A 16,976-nucleotide genomic window follows, 5' to 3' on the forward strand; every position below is an offset into this window, starting at 1 on the left:
ACCTTGCATGAGCGTGACTGACCTTCATATCCATGTGTAGGTCGACGCCTCGCCTGAGGAAGGTGTGGTGTGGTTTCTCCTGTATAATGATGACCACGTCGCCCGGCTCCTCACCTGGCTCCTGCTCACCCTCGCCCCTCAGTGGGATGCGCATCCCCTGGCTCATCCCTCGCTCCACATGTACCTGTACCGTCACACACTAGTGTTACCTGGGGCTGGCCACACACACCACCTGGTGCTCATCCCTCGCTCCACATGTACCTGTACCGTCACACACTAGTGTTACCTGGGCTGGCCACACACACCACCTGGTGCTCATCCCTCGCTCCACATGTACCTGTACCGTCACATACTAGTGTTACCTGGGCTGGCCACACACACCACCTGGTGCTCATCCCTCGCTCCACATGTACCTGTACCGTCACATACTAGTGTTACCTGGGGCTGGCCACACACACCACCTGGTGCTCATCCCTCGCTCCACATGTACCTGTACCGTCACATACTAGTGTTACCTGGTGCTGGCCACACACACCACCTGGTGCTCATCCCTCGCTCCACATGTACCTGTACCGTCACACACTAGTGTTACCTGGGGCTGGCCACACACACTACCTGGTGCTCATCCCTCGCTCCACATGTACCTGTACCGTCACACACTAGTGTTACCTGGTGCTGGCCACACACACTACCTGGTGCTCATCCCTCGCTCCACATGTACCTGTACCGTCACACACTAGTGTTACCTGGTGCTGGCCACACACACTACCTGGTGCTCATCCCTCGCTCCACATGTACCTGTACCGTCACACACTAGTGTTACCTGGTGCTGGCCACACACACTACCTGGTGCTCATCCCTCGCTCCACATGTACCTGTACCGTCACACACTAGTGTTACCTGGTGCTGGCCACACACACCACCTGGTGCTCATCCCTCGCTCCACATGTACCTGTACCGTCACACACTAGTGTTACCTGGTGCTGGCCACACACACTACCTGGTGCTCATCCCTCGCTCCACATGTACCTGTACCGTCACACACTAGTGTTACCTGGGGCTGGCCACACACACCACCTGGTGCTCATCCCTCGCTCCACATGTACCTGTACCGTCACACACTAGTGTTACCTGGGGCTGGCCACACACACCACCTGGTGCTCATCCCTCGCTCCACATGTACCTGTACCGTCACACACTAGTGTTACCTGGTGCTGGCCACACACACCACCTGGTGCTCATCCCTCGCTCCACATGTACCTGTACCGTCACACACTAGTGTTACCTGGGGTGGCCACACCCACCACCTGGGGCTGGCCACACCACCTGGGGCTGGCCACACCACCTGGGATGGCCACACCACCTGGGGCTGGCCACACCACCTGGGGCTGGCCACACCCACCACCTGGGGCTGGCCACACCACCTGGGGCTGGCCACACCACCTGGGGCTGGCCACACCCACCACCTGGGCTGGCCACACCACCTGGGGTGGCCACACACACCACCTGGGGTGGCCACACCACCTGGGGTGGCCACACCCACCACCTGGGGCTGGCCACACCACCTGGGGTGGCCACACCACCTGGGGTGGCCATACCACCTGGGGTGGCCACACCACCTGGGGCTGGCCACACCACCTGGGGTGGCCACACCCACCACCTGGGGCTGGCCACACCACCTGGGATGGCCACACCACCTGGGGCTGGCCACACCCACCACCTGGGGATGGCCACACCACCTGGGGTGGCCACACCCACCACCTGGGGCTGGCCACACCACCTGGGGTGGCCACACCCACCACCTGGGGCTGGCCACACCACCTGGGGTGGCCACACCACCTGGGGTGGCCACACCACCTGGGGCTGGCCACACCACCTGGGGTGGCCACACCACCTGGGGTGGCCACACTCACCACCTGGGGCTGGCCACACCACCTGGGGTGGCCACACCCACCACCTGGGGCTGGCCACACCCACCACCTGGGGTGGCCACACCACCTGGGGCTGGCCACACCCACCACCTGGGGCTGGCCACACCACCTGGGGTGGCCACACCCACCACCTGGGGCTGGCCACACCACCTGGGGTGGCCACACCCACCACCTGGGGTGGCCACACCCACCACCTGGGCTGGCCACATCACCTGGGGCTGGCCACACCACCTGGGGTGGCCACACCACCTGGGGCTGGCCACACCACCTGGGGCTGGCCACACCACCTGGGGTGGCCACACCCACCACCTGGGGCTAGCCACACCACCTGGGGTGGCCACACCCACCACCTGGGGCTGGCCACACCACCTGGGGTGGCCACACCACCTGGGGCTGGCCACACCACCTGGTGTGGCCACACCACCTGGGGCTGGCCACACCACCTGGGGCTGGCCACACCAACACCACCATACTGACGATGCGGCTCACTGGACCACACATCATCACCATACTGACGATGCTGCTCACTGGACCCACATCATCATCACCATCACTGCGATGCTGCTCCACTGAACGATTGCTGCTCACTGGACCACATCATCATCATCTCATACTGACGATGCTGCTCACTGGACCACATCATCATCACCATACTGACGATGCTGCTCACTGGACCACATCATCACATCACCATCACCATACTGACGATGCTGCTCACTGGACCACATCATCATCACCATACTGACGATGCTGCTCACTGACCACATCATCATCACCATCACCATACTGACGATGCTGCTCACTGGACCACATCATCATCACCATCACCATACTGACGATGCTGCTCACTGGACCACATCATCATCACATCACCATACTGACGATGCGCTCACTGGACCACATCAACATCACCATCACCATACTGGACGATGCTGCTCACTGGACCACATCATCATCACCATCACCATACTGACGATGCTGCTCACTGGACCACATCATCATCATCACCATACTGACGATGCTGCTCACTGGACCACATCATCATCACCATCACCATACTGACGATGCTGCTCACTGGACCACATCATCATCATCACCATACTGACGATGCTGCTCACTGGACCACATCATCATCATCATCACCATACTGACGATGCTGCTCACTGGACCACATCATCATCATCACATACTGACGATGCTGCTCACTGGACCACATCATCATCACCATCACCATAATGACGCTGCTGCTCACTGGACCACATCATCATCACCATACTGACGATGCTGCTCACTGGACCACATCATCATCACCATCATCACCATACTGACGATGCTGCTCACTGGACCACATCATCATCACCATACTGACGATGTTGCTCACTGGACCACATCATCATCACCATCACCATACTGACGATGCTGCTCACTGGACCACATCATCATCACCATACTGACGATGTTGCTCACTGGACCACATCATCATCACCATCATCATACTGACGATGCTGCTCACTGGACCACATCATCATCACCATACTGACGATGCTTGCTCACTGGACCACATCATCATCACCATCACCCCATACTGACGATGCTGCTCACTGGACCACATCATCATCATCACCATCCCATACTGACGATGCTGCTCACTGGACCACATCATCATCACCATCACCACCATACTGACGATGCTGCTCACTGGACCACATCATCATCACCATACTGACGATGTTGCTCACTGGACCACATCATCATCACCATCACCATACTGACGATGCTGCTCACTGGACCACATCATCATCACCATCACCATACTGACGATGCTGCTCACTGGACCACATCATCATCACCATACTGACGATGCTGCTCACTGGACCACATCATCATCACCATCACACCATACTGACGATGCTGCTCACTGGACCACATCATCATCATCACCATCACCATACTGACGATGCTGCTCACTGGACCACATCATCATCACCATCACCATACTGACGCTGCTGCTCACTGGACCACATCATCATCACCATACTGACGATGCTGCTCACTGGACCACATCATCATCACCATACTGACGATGTTGCTCACTGGACCACATCATCATCATCATCACCATACTGACGATGCTGCTCACTGGACCACATCATCATCACCATCACCATACTGACGATGCTGCTCACTGGACCACATCATCATCACCATCATCACCATACTGACGATGCTGCTCACTGGACCACATCATCATCACCATCACCACCATACTGACGATGCTGCTCACTGGACCACATCATCATCATCATCACCATACTGACGATGCTGCTCACTGGACCACATCATCATCACCATACTGACGATGCTGCTCACTGGACCACATCATCATCATCATCACCATACTGACGATGCTGCTCACTGGACCACATCATCATCATCACCATACTGACGATGCTGCTCACTGGACCACATCATCATCATCATCACCATACTGACGATGCTGCTCACTGGACCACATCATCATCACCATCATCACCATACTGACGATGCTGCTCACTGGACCACATCATCATCACCATCACCATACTGACGATGCTGCTCACTGGACCACATCACCATCATCATCACCATACTGACGATGCTGCTCACTGGACCACATCATCATCATCACCATACTGACGATGCTGCTCACAGGACCACATCATCATCACCATCACCATACTGACGATGCTGCTCACTGGACCACATCATCATCATCATCACCATACTGACGATGCTGCTCACTGGACCACATCATCATCATCATCACCATACTGACGCTGCTGCTCACTGGACCACATCATCATCATCATCACCATACTGACGATGCTGCTCACTGGACCACATCATCATCATCATCACCATACTGACGATGCTGCTCACTGGACCACATCATCATCACCATCACCATACTGACGATGCTGCTCACTGGACCACATCATCATCATCATCATCACCATACTGACGATGCTGCTCACTGGACCACATCATCATCATCATCACCATACTGACGATGCTGCTCACTGGACCACATCATCATCACCATCATCACCATACTGACGATGCTGCTCACTGGACCACATCATCATCACCATCACCATACTGACGCTGCTGCTCACTGGACCACATCATCATCACCATACTGACGATGCTGCTCACTGGACCACATCATCATCACCATCACCATACTGACGCTGCTGCTCACTGGACCACATCATCATCACCATACTGACGATGCTGCTCACTGGACCACATCATCATCACCATACTGACGATGCTGCTCACTGGACCACATCATCATCACCATCACCATACTGACGATGCTGCTCACTGGACCACATCATCATCACCATACTGACGATGCTGCTCACTGGACCACATCACCATCATCATCACCATACTGACGATGCTGCTCACTGGACCACATCATCATCATCATCACCATACTGACGATGCTGCTCACTGGACCACATCATCATCACCATCACCATACTGACGATGCTGCTCACTGGACCACATCATCATCACCATCATCACCATACTGACGATGCTGCTCACTGGACCACATCATCATCACCATCACCATACTGACGATGCTGCTCACTGGACCACATCATCATCACCATCACCACCATACTGACGATGCTGCTCACTGGACCACATCATCATCACCATACTGACGATGCTGCTCACTGGACCACATCATCATCACCATCACCACCATACTGACGATGCTGCTCACTGGACCACATCATCATCATCATCACCATACTGACGATGCTGCTCACTGGACCACATCATCATCACCATCACCACCATACTGACGATGCTGCTCACTGGACCACATCATCATCACCATCACCATACTGACGCTGCTGCTCACTGGACCACATCATCATCACCATACTGACGATGCTGCTCACTGGACCACATCATCATCACCATCACCATACTGACGATGCTGCTCACTGGACCACATCATCATCACCATCATCACCATACTGACGATGCTGCTCACTGGACCACATCATCATCACCATCACCATACTGACGATGCTGCTCACTGGACCACATCATCATCACCATCACCACCATACTGACGATGCTGCTCACTGGACCACATCATCATCACCATACTGACGATGCTGCTCACTGGACCACATCATCATCACCATCACCACCATACTGACGATGCTGCTCACTGGACCACATCATCATCATCATCACCATACTGACGATGCTGCTCACTGGACCACATCATCATCACCATCACCACCATACTGACGATGCTGCTCACTGGACCACATCATCATCACCATCACCATACTGACGCTGCTGCTCACTGGACCACATCATCATCACCATACTGACGATGCTGCTCACTGGACCACATCACCATCATCATCACCATACTGACGATGCTGCTCACTGGACCACATCATCATCATCACCATCACCATACTGACGATGCTGCTCACTGGACCACATCATCATCATCACCATCACCATACTGACGATGCTGCTCACTGGACCACATCACCATCACCATACTGACGATGCTGCTCACTGGACCACATCACCATCACCATCACCATACTGACGATGCTGCTCACTGGACCACATCATCATCATCATCACCATACTGACGATGCTGCTCACTGGACCACATCATCATCACCATACTGACGATGCTGCTCACTGGACCACATCATCACCATCACCATCACCATACTGACGATGCTGCTCACTGGACCACATCACCATCACCATACTGACGATGCTGCTCACTGGACCACATCATCATCACCATCACCATACTGACGATGCTGCTCACTGGACCACATCATCATCACCATCACCATACTGACGATGCTGCTCACTGGACCACATCATCATCACCATCATCACCATACTGACGATGCTGCTCACTGGACCACATCACCATCACCATACTGACGATGCTGCTCACTGGACCACATCATCATCATCACCATACTGACGATGCTGCTCACTGGACCACATCACCATCATCACCATCACCATACTGACGATGCTGCTCACTGGACCACATCACCATCACCATCACCATACTGACGATGCTGCTCACTGGACCACATCATCATCATCACCATCACCATACTGACGATGCTGCTCACTGGACCACATCATCATCACCATACTGACGATGCTGCTCACTGGACCACATCATCATCACCATCACCATACTGACGATGCTGCTCACTGGACCACATCATCATCACCATCATCACCATACTGACGATGCTGCTCACTGGACCACATCACCATCACCATACTGACGATGCTGCTCACTGGACCACATCATCATCATCACCATACTGACGATGCTGCTCACTGGACCACATCACCATCATCACCATCACCATACTGACGATGCTGCTCACTGGACCACATCACCATCACCATCACCATACTGACGATGCTGCTCACTGGACCACATCATCATCATCATCACCATACTGACGATGCTGCTCACTGGACCACATCATCATCACCATACTGACGATGCTGCTCACTGGACCACATCATCACCATCATCACCATGCTGACGATGCTGCTCACTGGACCACATCATCATCATCACCACCATACTGACGATGCTGCTCACTGGACCACATCATCATCACCATACTGACGATGCTGCTCACTGGACCACATCATCATCACCATACTGACGATGCTGCTCACTGGACCACATCATCATCACCATCACCATACTGACGATGCTGCTCACTGGACCACATCATCATCACCATACTGACGATGCTGCTCACTGGACCACATCACCATCATCATCACCATACTGACGATGCTGCTCACTGGACCACATCACCATCACCATCACCATACTGACGATGCTGCTCACTGGACCACATCATCATCACCATCACCATACTGACGATGCTGCTCACTGGACCACATCATCATCACCATCATCACCATACTGACGATGCTGCTCACTGGACCACATCATCATCACCATCACCATACTGACGATGCTGCTCACTGGACCACATCATCATCACCATCATCACCATACTGACGATGCTGCTCACTGGACCACATCATCATCACCATACTGACGATGCTGCTCACTGGACCACATCATCATCATCATCACCATACTGACGATGCTGCTCACTGGACCACATCATCATCACCATACTGACGATGCTGCTCACTGGACCACATCATCATCACCATCACCATACTGACGATGTTGCTCACTGGACCACATCACCATCACCATCACCATACTGACGATGCTGCTCACTGGACCACATCATCATCACCATACTGACGATGCTGCTCACTGGACCACATCATCACCATCATCACCATACTGACGATGCTGCTCACTGGACCACATCATCACCATCATCACCATACTGACGATGCTGCTCACTGGACCACATCATCATCACCATACTGACGATGCTGCTCACTGGACCACATCATCATCATCATCACCACCATACTGACGATGCTGCTCACTGGACCACATCATCATCACCATCATCACCATACTGACGATGCTGCTCACTGGACCACATCATCATCATCATCACCACCATACTGACGATGCTGCTCACTGGACCACATCATCATCACCATCATCACCATACTGACGATGCTGCTCACTGGACCACATCATCATCACCATACTGACGATGCTGCTCACTGGACCACATCACCATCACCATCCTCCTGACGAAGAGTGACTGACGGACGGAGGGAGGGAGTGTGTGTGGCTGACGGAGGGACAGAGGGAGTGTGTGGGTGTGGCTGACGGAGGGAGGGAGGGAGGGAGTGTGTGGGCGTGACTGACAGAGGGAGGGTGTGTGTGTGTGTGTGTGTGTGTGTGTGTGTGTGTGTGTGTGTGTGTGTGTGTGTGTATGTGTGTGTGTATGTGTGTGTGTGTGTGTATGTGTGTGTGTATGTGTGTGTGTGTGTGTGTATGTGTGTGTGTGTGTGTGTGTGTGTGTGTGTGTGTGTGTGTGTGTGTGTGTGTGTGTATACCTGGCTGATCTTGGTGTCGGTGACGGTGCGGTTGCCCACACACACGTGGCAGCGGTCAGCATCAGCGATGACCCGTCCTGACCCACCACAGATGGGGCAGCTGCCGTGCATCTCCACCAGGCCCGGACCCAGCTGCTGATACGTCAGCTGTGGAGGTAAGGTCAAGGTCACACATGGAGGCAGGGTCAAGGTCACACATGAACCACACAACACATGATGACCAGCATCTTGACCTCCTGCAGGAAGACGCTAGGATCACTATCCTAAACCCGTTATCTATGTAGAGGGAGACAGGATCGTACATAGAAGGTCACTACAGAGGGAGACAGGATCGTACATAGAAGGTCACTACAGAGGGAGACAGGATCGTACATAGAAGGTCACCACAGAGGGAGACAGGATCGTACATAGAAGGTCACTACAGAGGGAGACAGGATCGTACATAGAAGGTCACTACAGAGGAAGACAGGATCGTACATAGAAGGTCACTACAGAGGGAGACAGGATCGTACATAGAAGGTCACTACAGAGGGAGACAGGATCGTACATAGAAGGTCACCACAGAGGGAGACAGGATCGTACATAGAAGGTCACTACAGAGGGAGACAGGATCGTACATAGAAGGTCACTACAGAGGGAGACAGGATCGTACACAGAAGGTCACTACAGAGGGAGACAGGATCGTACATAGAAGGTCACTACAGAGGGAGACAGGATCGTACATAGAAGGTCACTACAGAGGGAGACAGGATCGTACATAGAAGGTCACTACAGAGGGAGACAGGATCGTACATAGAAGGTCACTACAGAGGGAGACAGGATCGTACACAGAAGGTCACTACAGAGGGAGACAGGATCGTACATAGAAGGTCACTACAGAGGGAGACAGGATCGTACATAGAAGGTCACTACAGAGGAAGACAGGATCGTACATAGAAGGTCACTACAGAGGGAGACAGGATCGTACATAGAAGGTCACTACAGAGGGAGACAGGATCGTACATAGAAGGTCACTACAGAGGGAGACAGGATCGTACATAGAAGGTCACTACAGAGGGAGACAGGATCGTACATAGAAGGTCACTACAGAGGAAGACAGGATCGTACACAGAAGGTCACTACAGAGGGAGACAGGATCGTACACAGAAGGTCACTACAGAGGGAGACAGGATCGTACATAGAAGGTCACTACAGAGGGAGACAGGATCGTACATAGAAGGTCACTACAGAGGGAGACAGGATCGTACATAGAAGGTCACTACAGAGGGAGACAGGATCGTACAGCAGACTCACCCACCCAGCAGCCCTTCCCGACACATCAGCTACAGGAATGTACCGGTGAGGGAGCGCCCTGTACCACGCAGAGGGTATACTGACACAGACGTTCTAGTGGAAAGGATGAGAGGCAGAGATCCTCATATAACTTCAGTTGCCAGATACTCTAGTGAAGAATAGGAGAATGACAGTGAAATAATAGGAGAATGACAGTGAAGCAATAGGAGAATGACAGTGAAATAATAGGAGAATGACAGAGAAATGATAAGAGAATGACAGTGAAATAATAGGAGAATGATAGTGAAATAATAAGAAGAATGACAGTGAAATAATAGGAGAATGACAGTGAAATAATAGGAGAATGACAGAGAAATAATAAGAGAATGACAGTGAAATAATAGGAGAATGACAGTGAAATAACAGGAGAATGACAGAGAAATAATAAGAGAATGACAGGGAAATAATAGGAGAATGACAGTGAAATAATAAGAGAATGACAGTGAAACAATAGGAGAATGACAGTGAAATAATAAGAGAATGACAGTGAAATAATAGGAGAATGACAGTGAAATAATAGGAGAATGACAGTGAAATAATAGGAGAATGACAGTGAAATAATAGGAGAATGACAGTGAAATAATAGGAGAATGACTGAAATAATAGGAGAATGTCAGTGAAATAATAGGAGAATGACAGTGAAATAATAGGAGAATGACAGTGAAATAATAGGAGAATGACAGTGAAATAATAGAAGAATGACAGTGAAATAATAGGAGAATGACAGTGAAATAATAGAAGAATGACAGTGAAATAATAGGAAAATGACAGTGAAATAATAGAAGAATGACAGTGAAATAATAGGAGAATGACAGTGAAATAATAGGAGAATGACAGTGAAATAATAGGAGAATGACAGTGAAATAATAGGAGAATGAGAGAAATAATAGGAGAATGACAGTGAAATAATAGGAGAATGACAGTGAAATAATAGGAGAATGACAGAGAAATAATAGGAGAACGACAGTGAAATAATAGGAGAATGACAGTGAAATAATAGGAGAATGACAGTGAAATAATAGGAGAATGACTGAAATAATAGGAGAATGACAGTGAAATAATAGGAGAATGACAGAGAAATAATAAGAGAATGACAGTGAAATAATAGGAGAATGATAGTGAAATAATAAGAAGAATGACAGTGAAATAATAGGAGAATGACAGTGAAATAAGAGAATGACAGTGAAATAATAGGAGAATAACAGTGAAATAATAGGAGAATGACAGTGAAACAATAGGAGAATGACAGTGAAACAATAAGAGAATGACAGTGAAGTTAAGTCATCATCTGGGTGTTACCTTGACGCCCTTGCCGTGGCAGCTGGTGCAGGTCTGGGTGAAGGCGTTGGGTTTGCCTCCTCTGCCCTGGCAGGCCCCACACGGCCGCTTTCTCTCCAGCTTGAGCTTCCTCCTGCCACCGATCATCAGCTGCTCCAGGGACATCACCAGCGGGTGCTCCATGGGCGGGGGCTTCTTCTGCCCCCGCCGGAAGCTGCCCTTACTGAAGAAGGGAAAACCACCTCCTCCTCCTCCTCCTCCTTCGTCGTCTTCGTCGTCCTCGTCGTCGGCGCCCATCCCGCCGCCGAAGAACATGTTGAAGATGTCCATCGGGTTCCTGAAGCCGCCCCCAGCCCCGCCAGTCTGCCGGGTGGAGACGACTCATGACAACACGTCCACTCTGGCTACCACTCCACACAGACCCGACCTGACCACCTCTCACTGTGGCTACCACTCCACACAGACCCGACCTGACCACCTCTCACTGTGGCTACCACTCCACACAGACCCGACCTGACCACCTCTCACTGTGGCTACCACTCCACACAGACCCGACCTGACCACCTCTCACTGTGGCTACCACTCCACACAGACCCGACCTGACCACCTCTCACTGTGGCTACCACTCCACACAGCCCCGACCTGACCACCTCTCACTGTGGCTACCACTCCACACACCCTCACAGACCCGACCTGACCACCTCTCACTGTGGCTACCACTCCACACAGACCCGACCTGACCACCTCTCACTGTGGCTACCACTCCACACAGCCCCGACCTGACCACCTCTCACTGTGGCTACCACTCCACACAGACCCGACCTGACCACCTCTCACTATGGCTACCACTCCACACAGACCCGACCTGACCACCTCTCACTGTGGCTACCACTCCACACAGACCCGACCTGACCACCTCTCACTGTGGCTACCACTCCACACAGCCCCGACCTGACCACCTCTCACTGTGGCTACCACTCCACACAGCCCCAACCTGACCACCTCTCACTATGGCTACCACTCCACACAGACCCGACCTGACCACCTCTCACTGTGGCTACCACTCCACACACCCTCACAGACCCGACCTGAGTGCCTCTCACTGTGGCTACCACTCCACACACCCTCACAGACCCGACCTGAGTGCCTCTCACTGTGGCTACCACTCCACACACCCTCACAGACCCGACCTGAGTGCCTCTCACACACAGGCAAAAATCTACACACTGGCCCTTGGTCAACATCTATACAATAGGTATGATGAGCACAACATGACCACATCATACGTAACTTATGTTATACATAATAAATAAACATTAAATGTAATCTAGACACATTAAATGTAACCTATACAACCATTAAATATAACCTAGACAACCATCAAATGTAACATGGAGAACTGTACACCAGAGACGTGTGGCAACCACCACTGGGGTCAGGGCGAACTTCGAAGTGTCTTGAATTCCCCAACAGCTTCTTGCTGGATTATTTCCCTAAGCACGACGGTACGGCCCTTGAGCACGACCGTGGGGCTCCCGCAGGCCACGATCCTTGGGGACGACTTGAGCAACACCGTACGACACTTGGGGACGACCCCTGAGCACGACGGTACTTCCCTGACCACGACCCAACTTGATCAAGGCCCCACGACCCTTGGACACAGCTCTTGAGCAAGGCCATGGGTTCTTTGGGCACGATCCTTGAGCAAAACTATACAACCCATAGGTATGAAGGCCCGGCCTTTGACTTGCCCTTCAGAACCATGACAAACTCTGGCCTTCATACCAAAGGGTCGTACAGTCGTATTCAAAGGTCGTACCATCAGGCTGATCAAGTTAAGAAAACTGTATCGTACATATTGGCGCAGATTTTATCAGTCTACAGCTTCTTGATGTGCCAAGCGCGTCCATACGTGTGGACTACGAGCGTCCACCTCACACATCGGTGACAGCATCGTCTGGCCCTGGGTATGCTGCTTATGATGTCCTGTGACGTCAGCATCTAGTGGTGTTGGTGGAACATACATGACGATGACGCTGGTCGGTTCCTGTGGCAATATTCTGTGGGTCACGTGAATCTTCTACAGGAGAGGAAACAGAAAGAAAGGGTGGCTTCCCTCGCCGCTTCCGTCTCTGCAGGCGGGGACTGTAACACTGCCCCACAGGGAGACGAGTGGGACTGTATCCTTCATGAACTGCTTTTGGAAGGTTCTGGTCCCAGGACCAGTGCCTGTAGCAGCCCGAGTCCACAGCTCCCGACGGAGACGGGTTTCCGGGGCCACCACGCCATCTGTTACCACATACCCCCACCCCGTCCCAAATATGTCCCAGGGGCTCCGTGTCCTGGCTGGCAGAGGCCCCCCCACTCTTGCTTGCTCCCTGCCGTACACAGCGACTCCTCTGAGCCGACGAGGGAATTCGACAACCTAACCAGCCAATAAGGCGAGGTTGGAGACATCATGCCTGTGTTGTTGTGCTCACGTGGACAGTAAGGTCGGTGATGACCTGGTCATCTTAGGAATCATGCGGCTCATCACACACAGGTGAACCCAAAGTAAATACTCAACATGTACATTGCACCGTAGCTCTAACTGTTATCATATGGCCACTGATCTGACCATTATGGGTTACATCAAAGGCCCAAACAACATACCCAAAGTCGTACCGCTGTGCTCAAGGGTCGTACCGCTGTGTTCAATGGTCGTACCGCTGTGTTCAATGGTCGTACCGCTGTGTTCAATGGTCGTACCACTGTGTTCAATGGTCGTACCACTGTGTTCAAGGGTCGCACCTCTGTGTTCAAGGGTCGTACCGCTGTGTTCAATGGTCGTACCGGTGTTCAAGGGTCGTACCACTGTGTTCAAGGGTCGTAACGCTGTGCTTAAGGGTCGTACCTCTGTGTTCAAGGGTCGTAACGCTGTGCTCGTGGGTCGTACCTCTGTGCTCGTGGGTCGTAACGCTGTCACCCGCGAGCCAAGACAATAACTGTCATGGTATCTTCTCAACCGTTTAAAGCCTTCACTTGCCCTTCGTATGTACAGTTCAGATACATCCATGATGAACATATGAATACTCCCGACCTGACTGTGTCTTGCATGGCTCTCACAAACTCCTGGACACACGCCGGGATCCTCCGTGTGTTGGTCTGGTGTACCTTGATATAACGTGTTGGTATGGTGTACCTTGATATAACGTGTTGGTCTGGTGTAACTTGATATAACGTGTTGGTCTGGTGTACCTTGATATAACGTGCTGGTCTGGTGTACCTTGATATAACGTGCTGGTCTGGTGTACCTTGATATAACGTGTTGGTCTGGTGTACCTTGATATAACGTGTTGGTCTGGTGTACCTTGATATAACGTGTTGGTCTGGTGTACCTTGATATAACGTGTTGGTCTGGTGTACCTTGATATAACGTGTTGGTCTGGTGTACCTTGATATAACGTGTTGGTCTGGTGTACCTTGATATAACGTGCTGGTCTGGTGTACCTTGATATAACGTGTTGGTATGTACGTTAGTTTGTTGGTTTGTGCCGGCTAAGGGTCTCGTCTAACATCAGTTATCTAGCAAGTACACAGACACGTTGTACTCACCATTGTCCTCAACTCTCGAGACAAAATCTAATGCCACTCACGAAGTTACCTCTTCAAAAAACTTGTTCACTTTCGTTCACACTCAGTCTCTAACTGTCATGTGTAATGTACCGAAACCACAGCTATTTATCCACATCCAGGCCCCACAGACCTTTCCATGGTTTACCCCAGACGCTTCACGTTCCCTGGTTCAATCCACTGACAGCACGTCGACCCCGGTATACCACATCGTTCTAATTCACTCTATTCCTTGCACGCCTCTCATCTCCTGTATGTTCAGGCTCCGATCACTCAAAACCTTTTTCACTCCATCCTTCCACCTCCAATTTGGTCTCCCGCTTCTCCTCGTTCCCTCCATCTCCGACACATATATCCTCTTTGTCCACATTTCCTGACCCATTTTCTATACATATAACTCACTTAAAAATGTTACAGGTTGTTACTCTGCTCCTCATAACCTCACACATTCTGCTTACCATTCCGTTGGTATGTTGACTGGATGAATACCATGTTGAGTTTATGCACCATTGTCATAGTATGTAACTAGCAAGCGTAGATGCAGTTGGTTGAGTAAACTTACTGAACTTGAGCGAGTCTACACGACCAATGTGAGGCTGGAAGCCAGTGAGTTTATAACGTACAACAGCGCATGACCACAACTTCCTCTGGATTACCACTATCTCCCAAGCGTATCCCACACCACACACTGCTGACACACTCACCTGCAGCGCCTCTTCCCCGCCTTCGTCGTACCGTAACCGCTTCTTGGGGTTGGAGAGAACCTCGTACGCCTGCGAGATCTGCTTGAACTTCTCGCCTCCATCTGGGTTCTTATCTGGATGGTAGGCCAGAGCCAGCTTCCTGTATGCCTTCTTCAGTTCTTCTGGTGTGGCCTCGGGGGGCACGCCCAGACGGTCGTAATATTCTGTTTCCTTCACCATAGTGGCCGTAGGAAGGCTGACCACAACCACAAAACTGGCTCAAGTGAGGGAAACACTTGCGCTCCCCAACGTTCGTTGACTGGGTCAGATGTTCTCTTGCCTGTGTTACTCTACATTCACTACGGCAGAAATATCGTTAAATATATATCATGTGAACCTCAACAACTACTATGGTTTAGTATTTCGGTAGATATTACGTGGAAGCCACGTATGAATACCACTTGGTACATCAACACGCACTGAAAGACGCGTCAGGAATGGTTTATAAACAGAAAATGTCGCATGGCGAAGCTCCACTGGTCAGTGGTCAAGTATTGACATGGGCAATTCGTAATCCCTCTCGTTTAGTAACTTCTCCAGCGAACAAATTCCTTTATCGAAAACAATATATTTTTTTCACAATATCAACAGCATGTCACTATAGTATCATCCCCATCTGGTTAGGTCAATAACTTATTTACGAACACTTGGTGCGTGTATACTGACATCTCTCTCCCACAACACACGGGGTCAACAGATGTTTTGCCACTGAGGTACACAGCTAAGCGTTGTCCAGGTTAGGTCCATTCACACACGCCGGGAATACACTAGAACATCCCAGGGGATGGGATGAGGGAGTCTGGGACGCACGTTATCCATTGCCCACACCAGCATGGGTACCTACCCGGGCCGCTACTACATAGCACAATTGTGACGATGACGCTCAAAAAATCGCTATTCGTTCAATGAAACTCAACTATGACCCATTCAATAATACTAAAGCTGCTATTTTCATTTGAATGAATTCTTAAGATAATTCTGGTAT

At 51.2% G+C, this 16,976-nt stretch overlaps 1 protein-coding gene across 1 annotated transcript in view; it reads right to left on the bottom strand.

Annotated features, from left to right (window-relative positions):
• Positions 1-16,465, bottom strand: part of LOC139748382 (dnaJ homolog subfamily A member 2-like) — a 24,871-nt gene extending 8,406 nt beyond the window's left edge. Inside the window, exons 1-4 of the mRNA XM_071661497.1 lie at positions 15,953-16,465; positions 11,658-11,999; positions 9,027-9,173; positions 23-184 (exon numbers count right to left, since the gene is read on the bottom strand). Of these exons, the coding sequence (XP_071517598.1) occupies positions 23-184; positions 9,027-9,173; positions 11,658-11,999; positions 15,953-16,171 (870 nt within the window). The 5' untranslated portion in view covers positions 16,172-16,465. The remainder of the gene's footprint in view (positions 1-22; positions 185-9,026; positions 9,174-11,657; positions 12,000-15,952) is intronic.
• Between the last annotated feature and the right edge of the window lie 511 nt (positions 16,466-16,976).

Source organism: Panulirus ornatus, chromosome 73 (assembly GCF_036320965.1).
Source record: "Panulirus ornatus isolate Po-2019 chromosome 73, ASM3632096v1, whole genome shotgun sequence".
Lineage (NCBI taxonomy): Eukaryota > Metazoa > Arthropoda > Malacostraca > Decapoda > Palinuridae > Panulirus > Panulirus ornatus.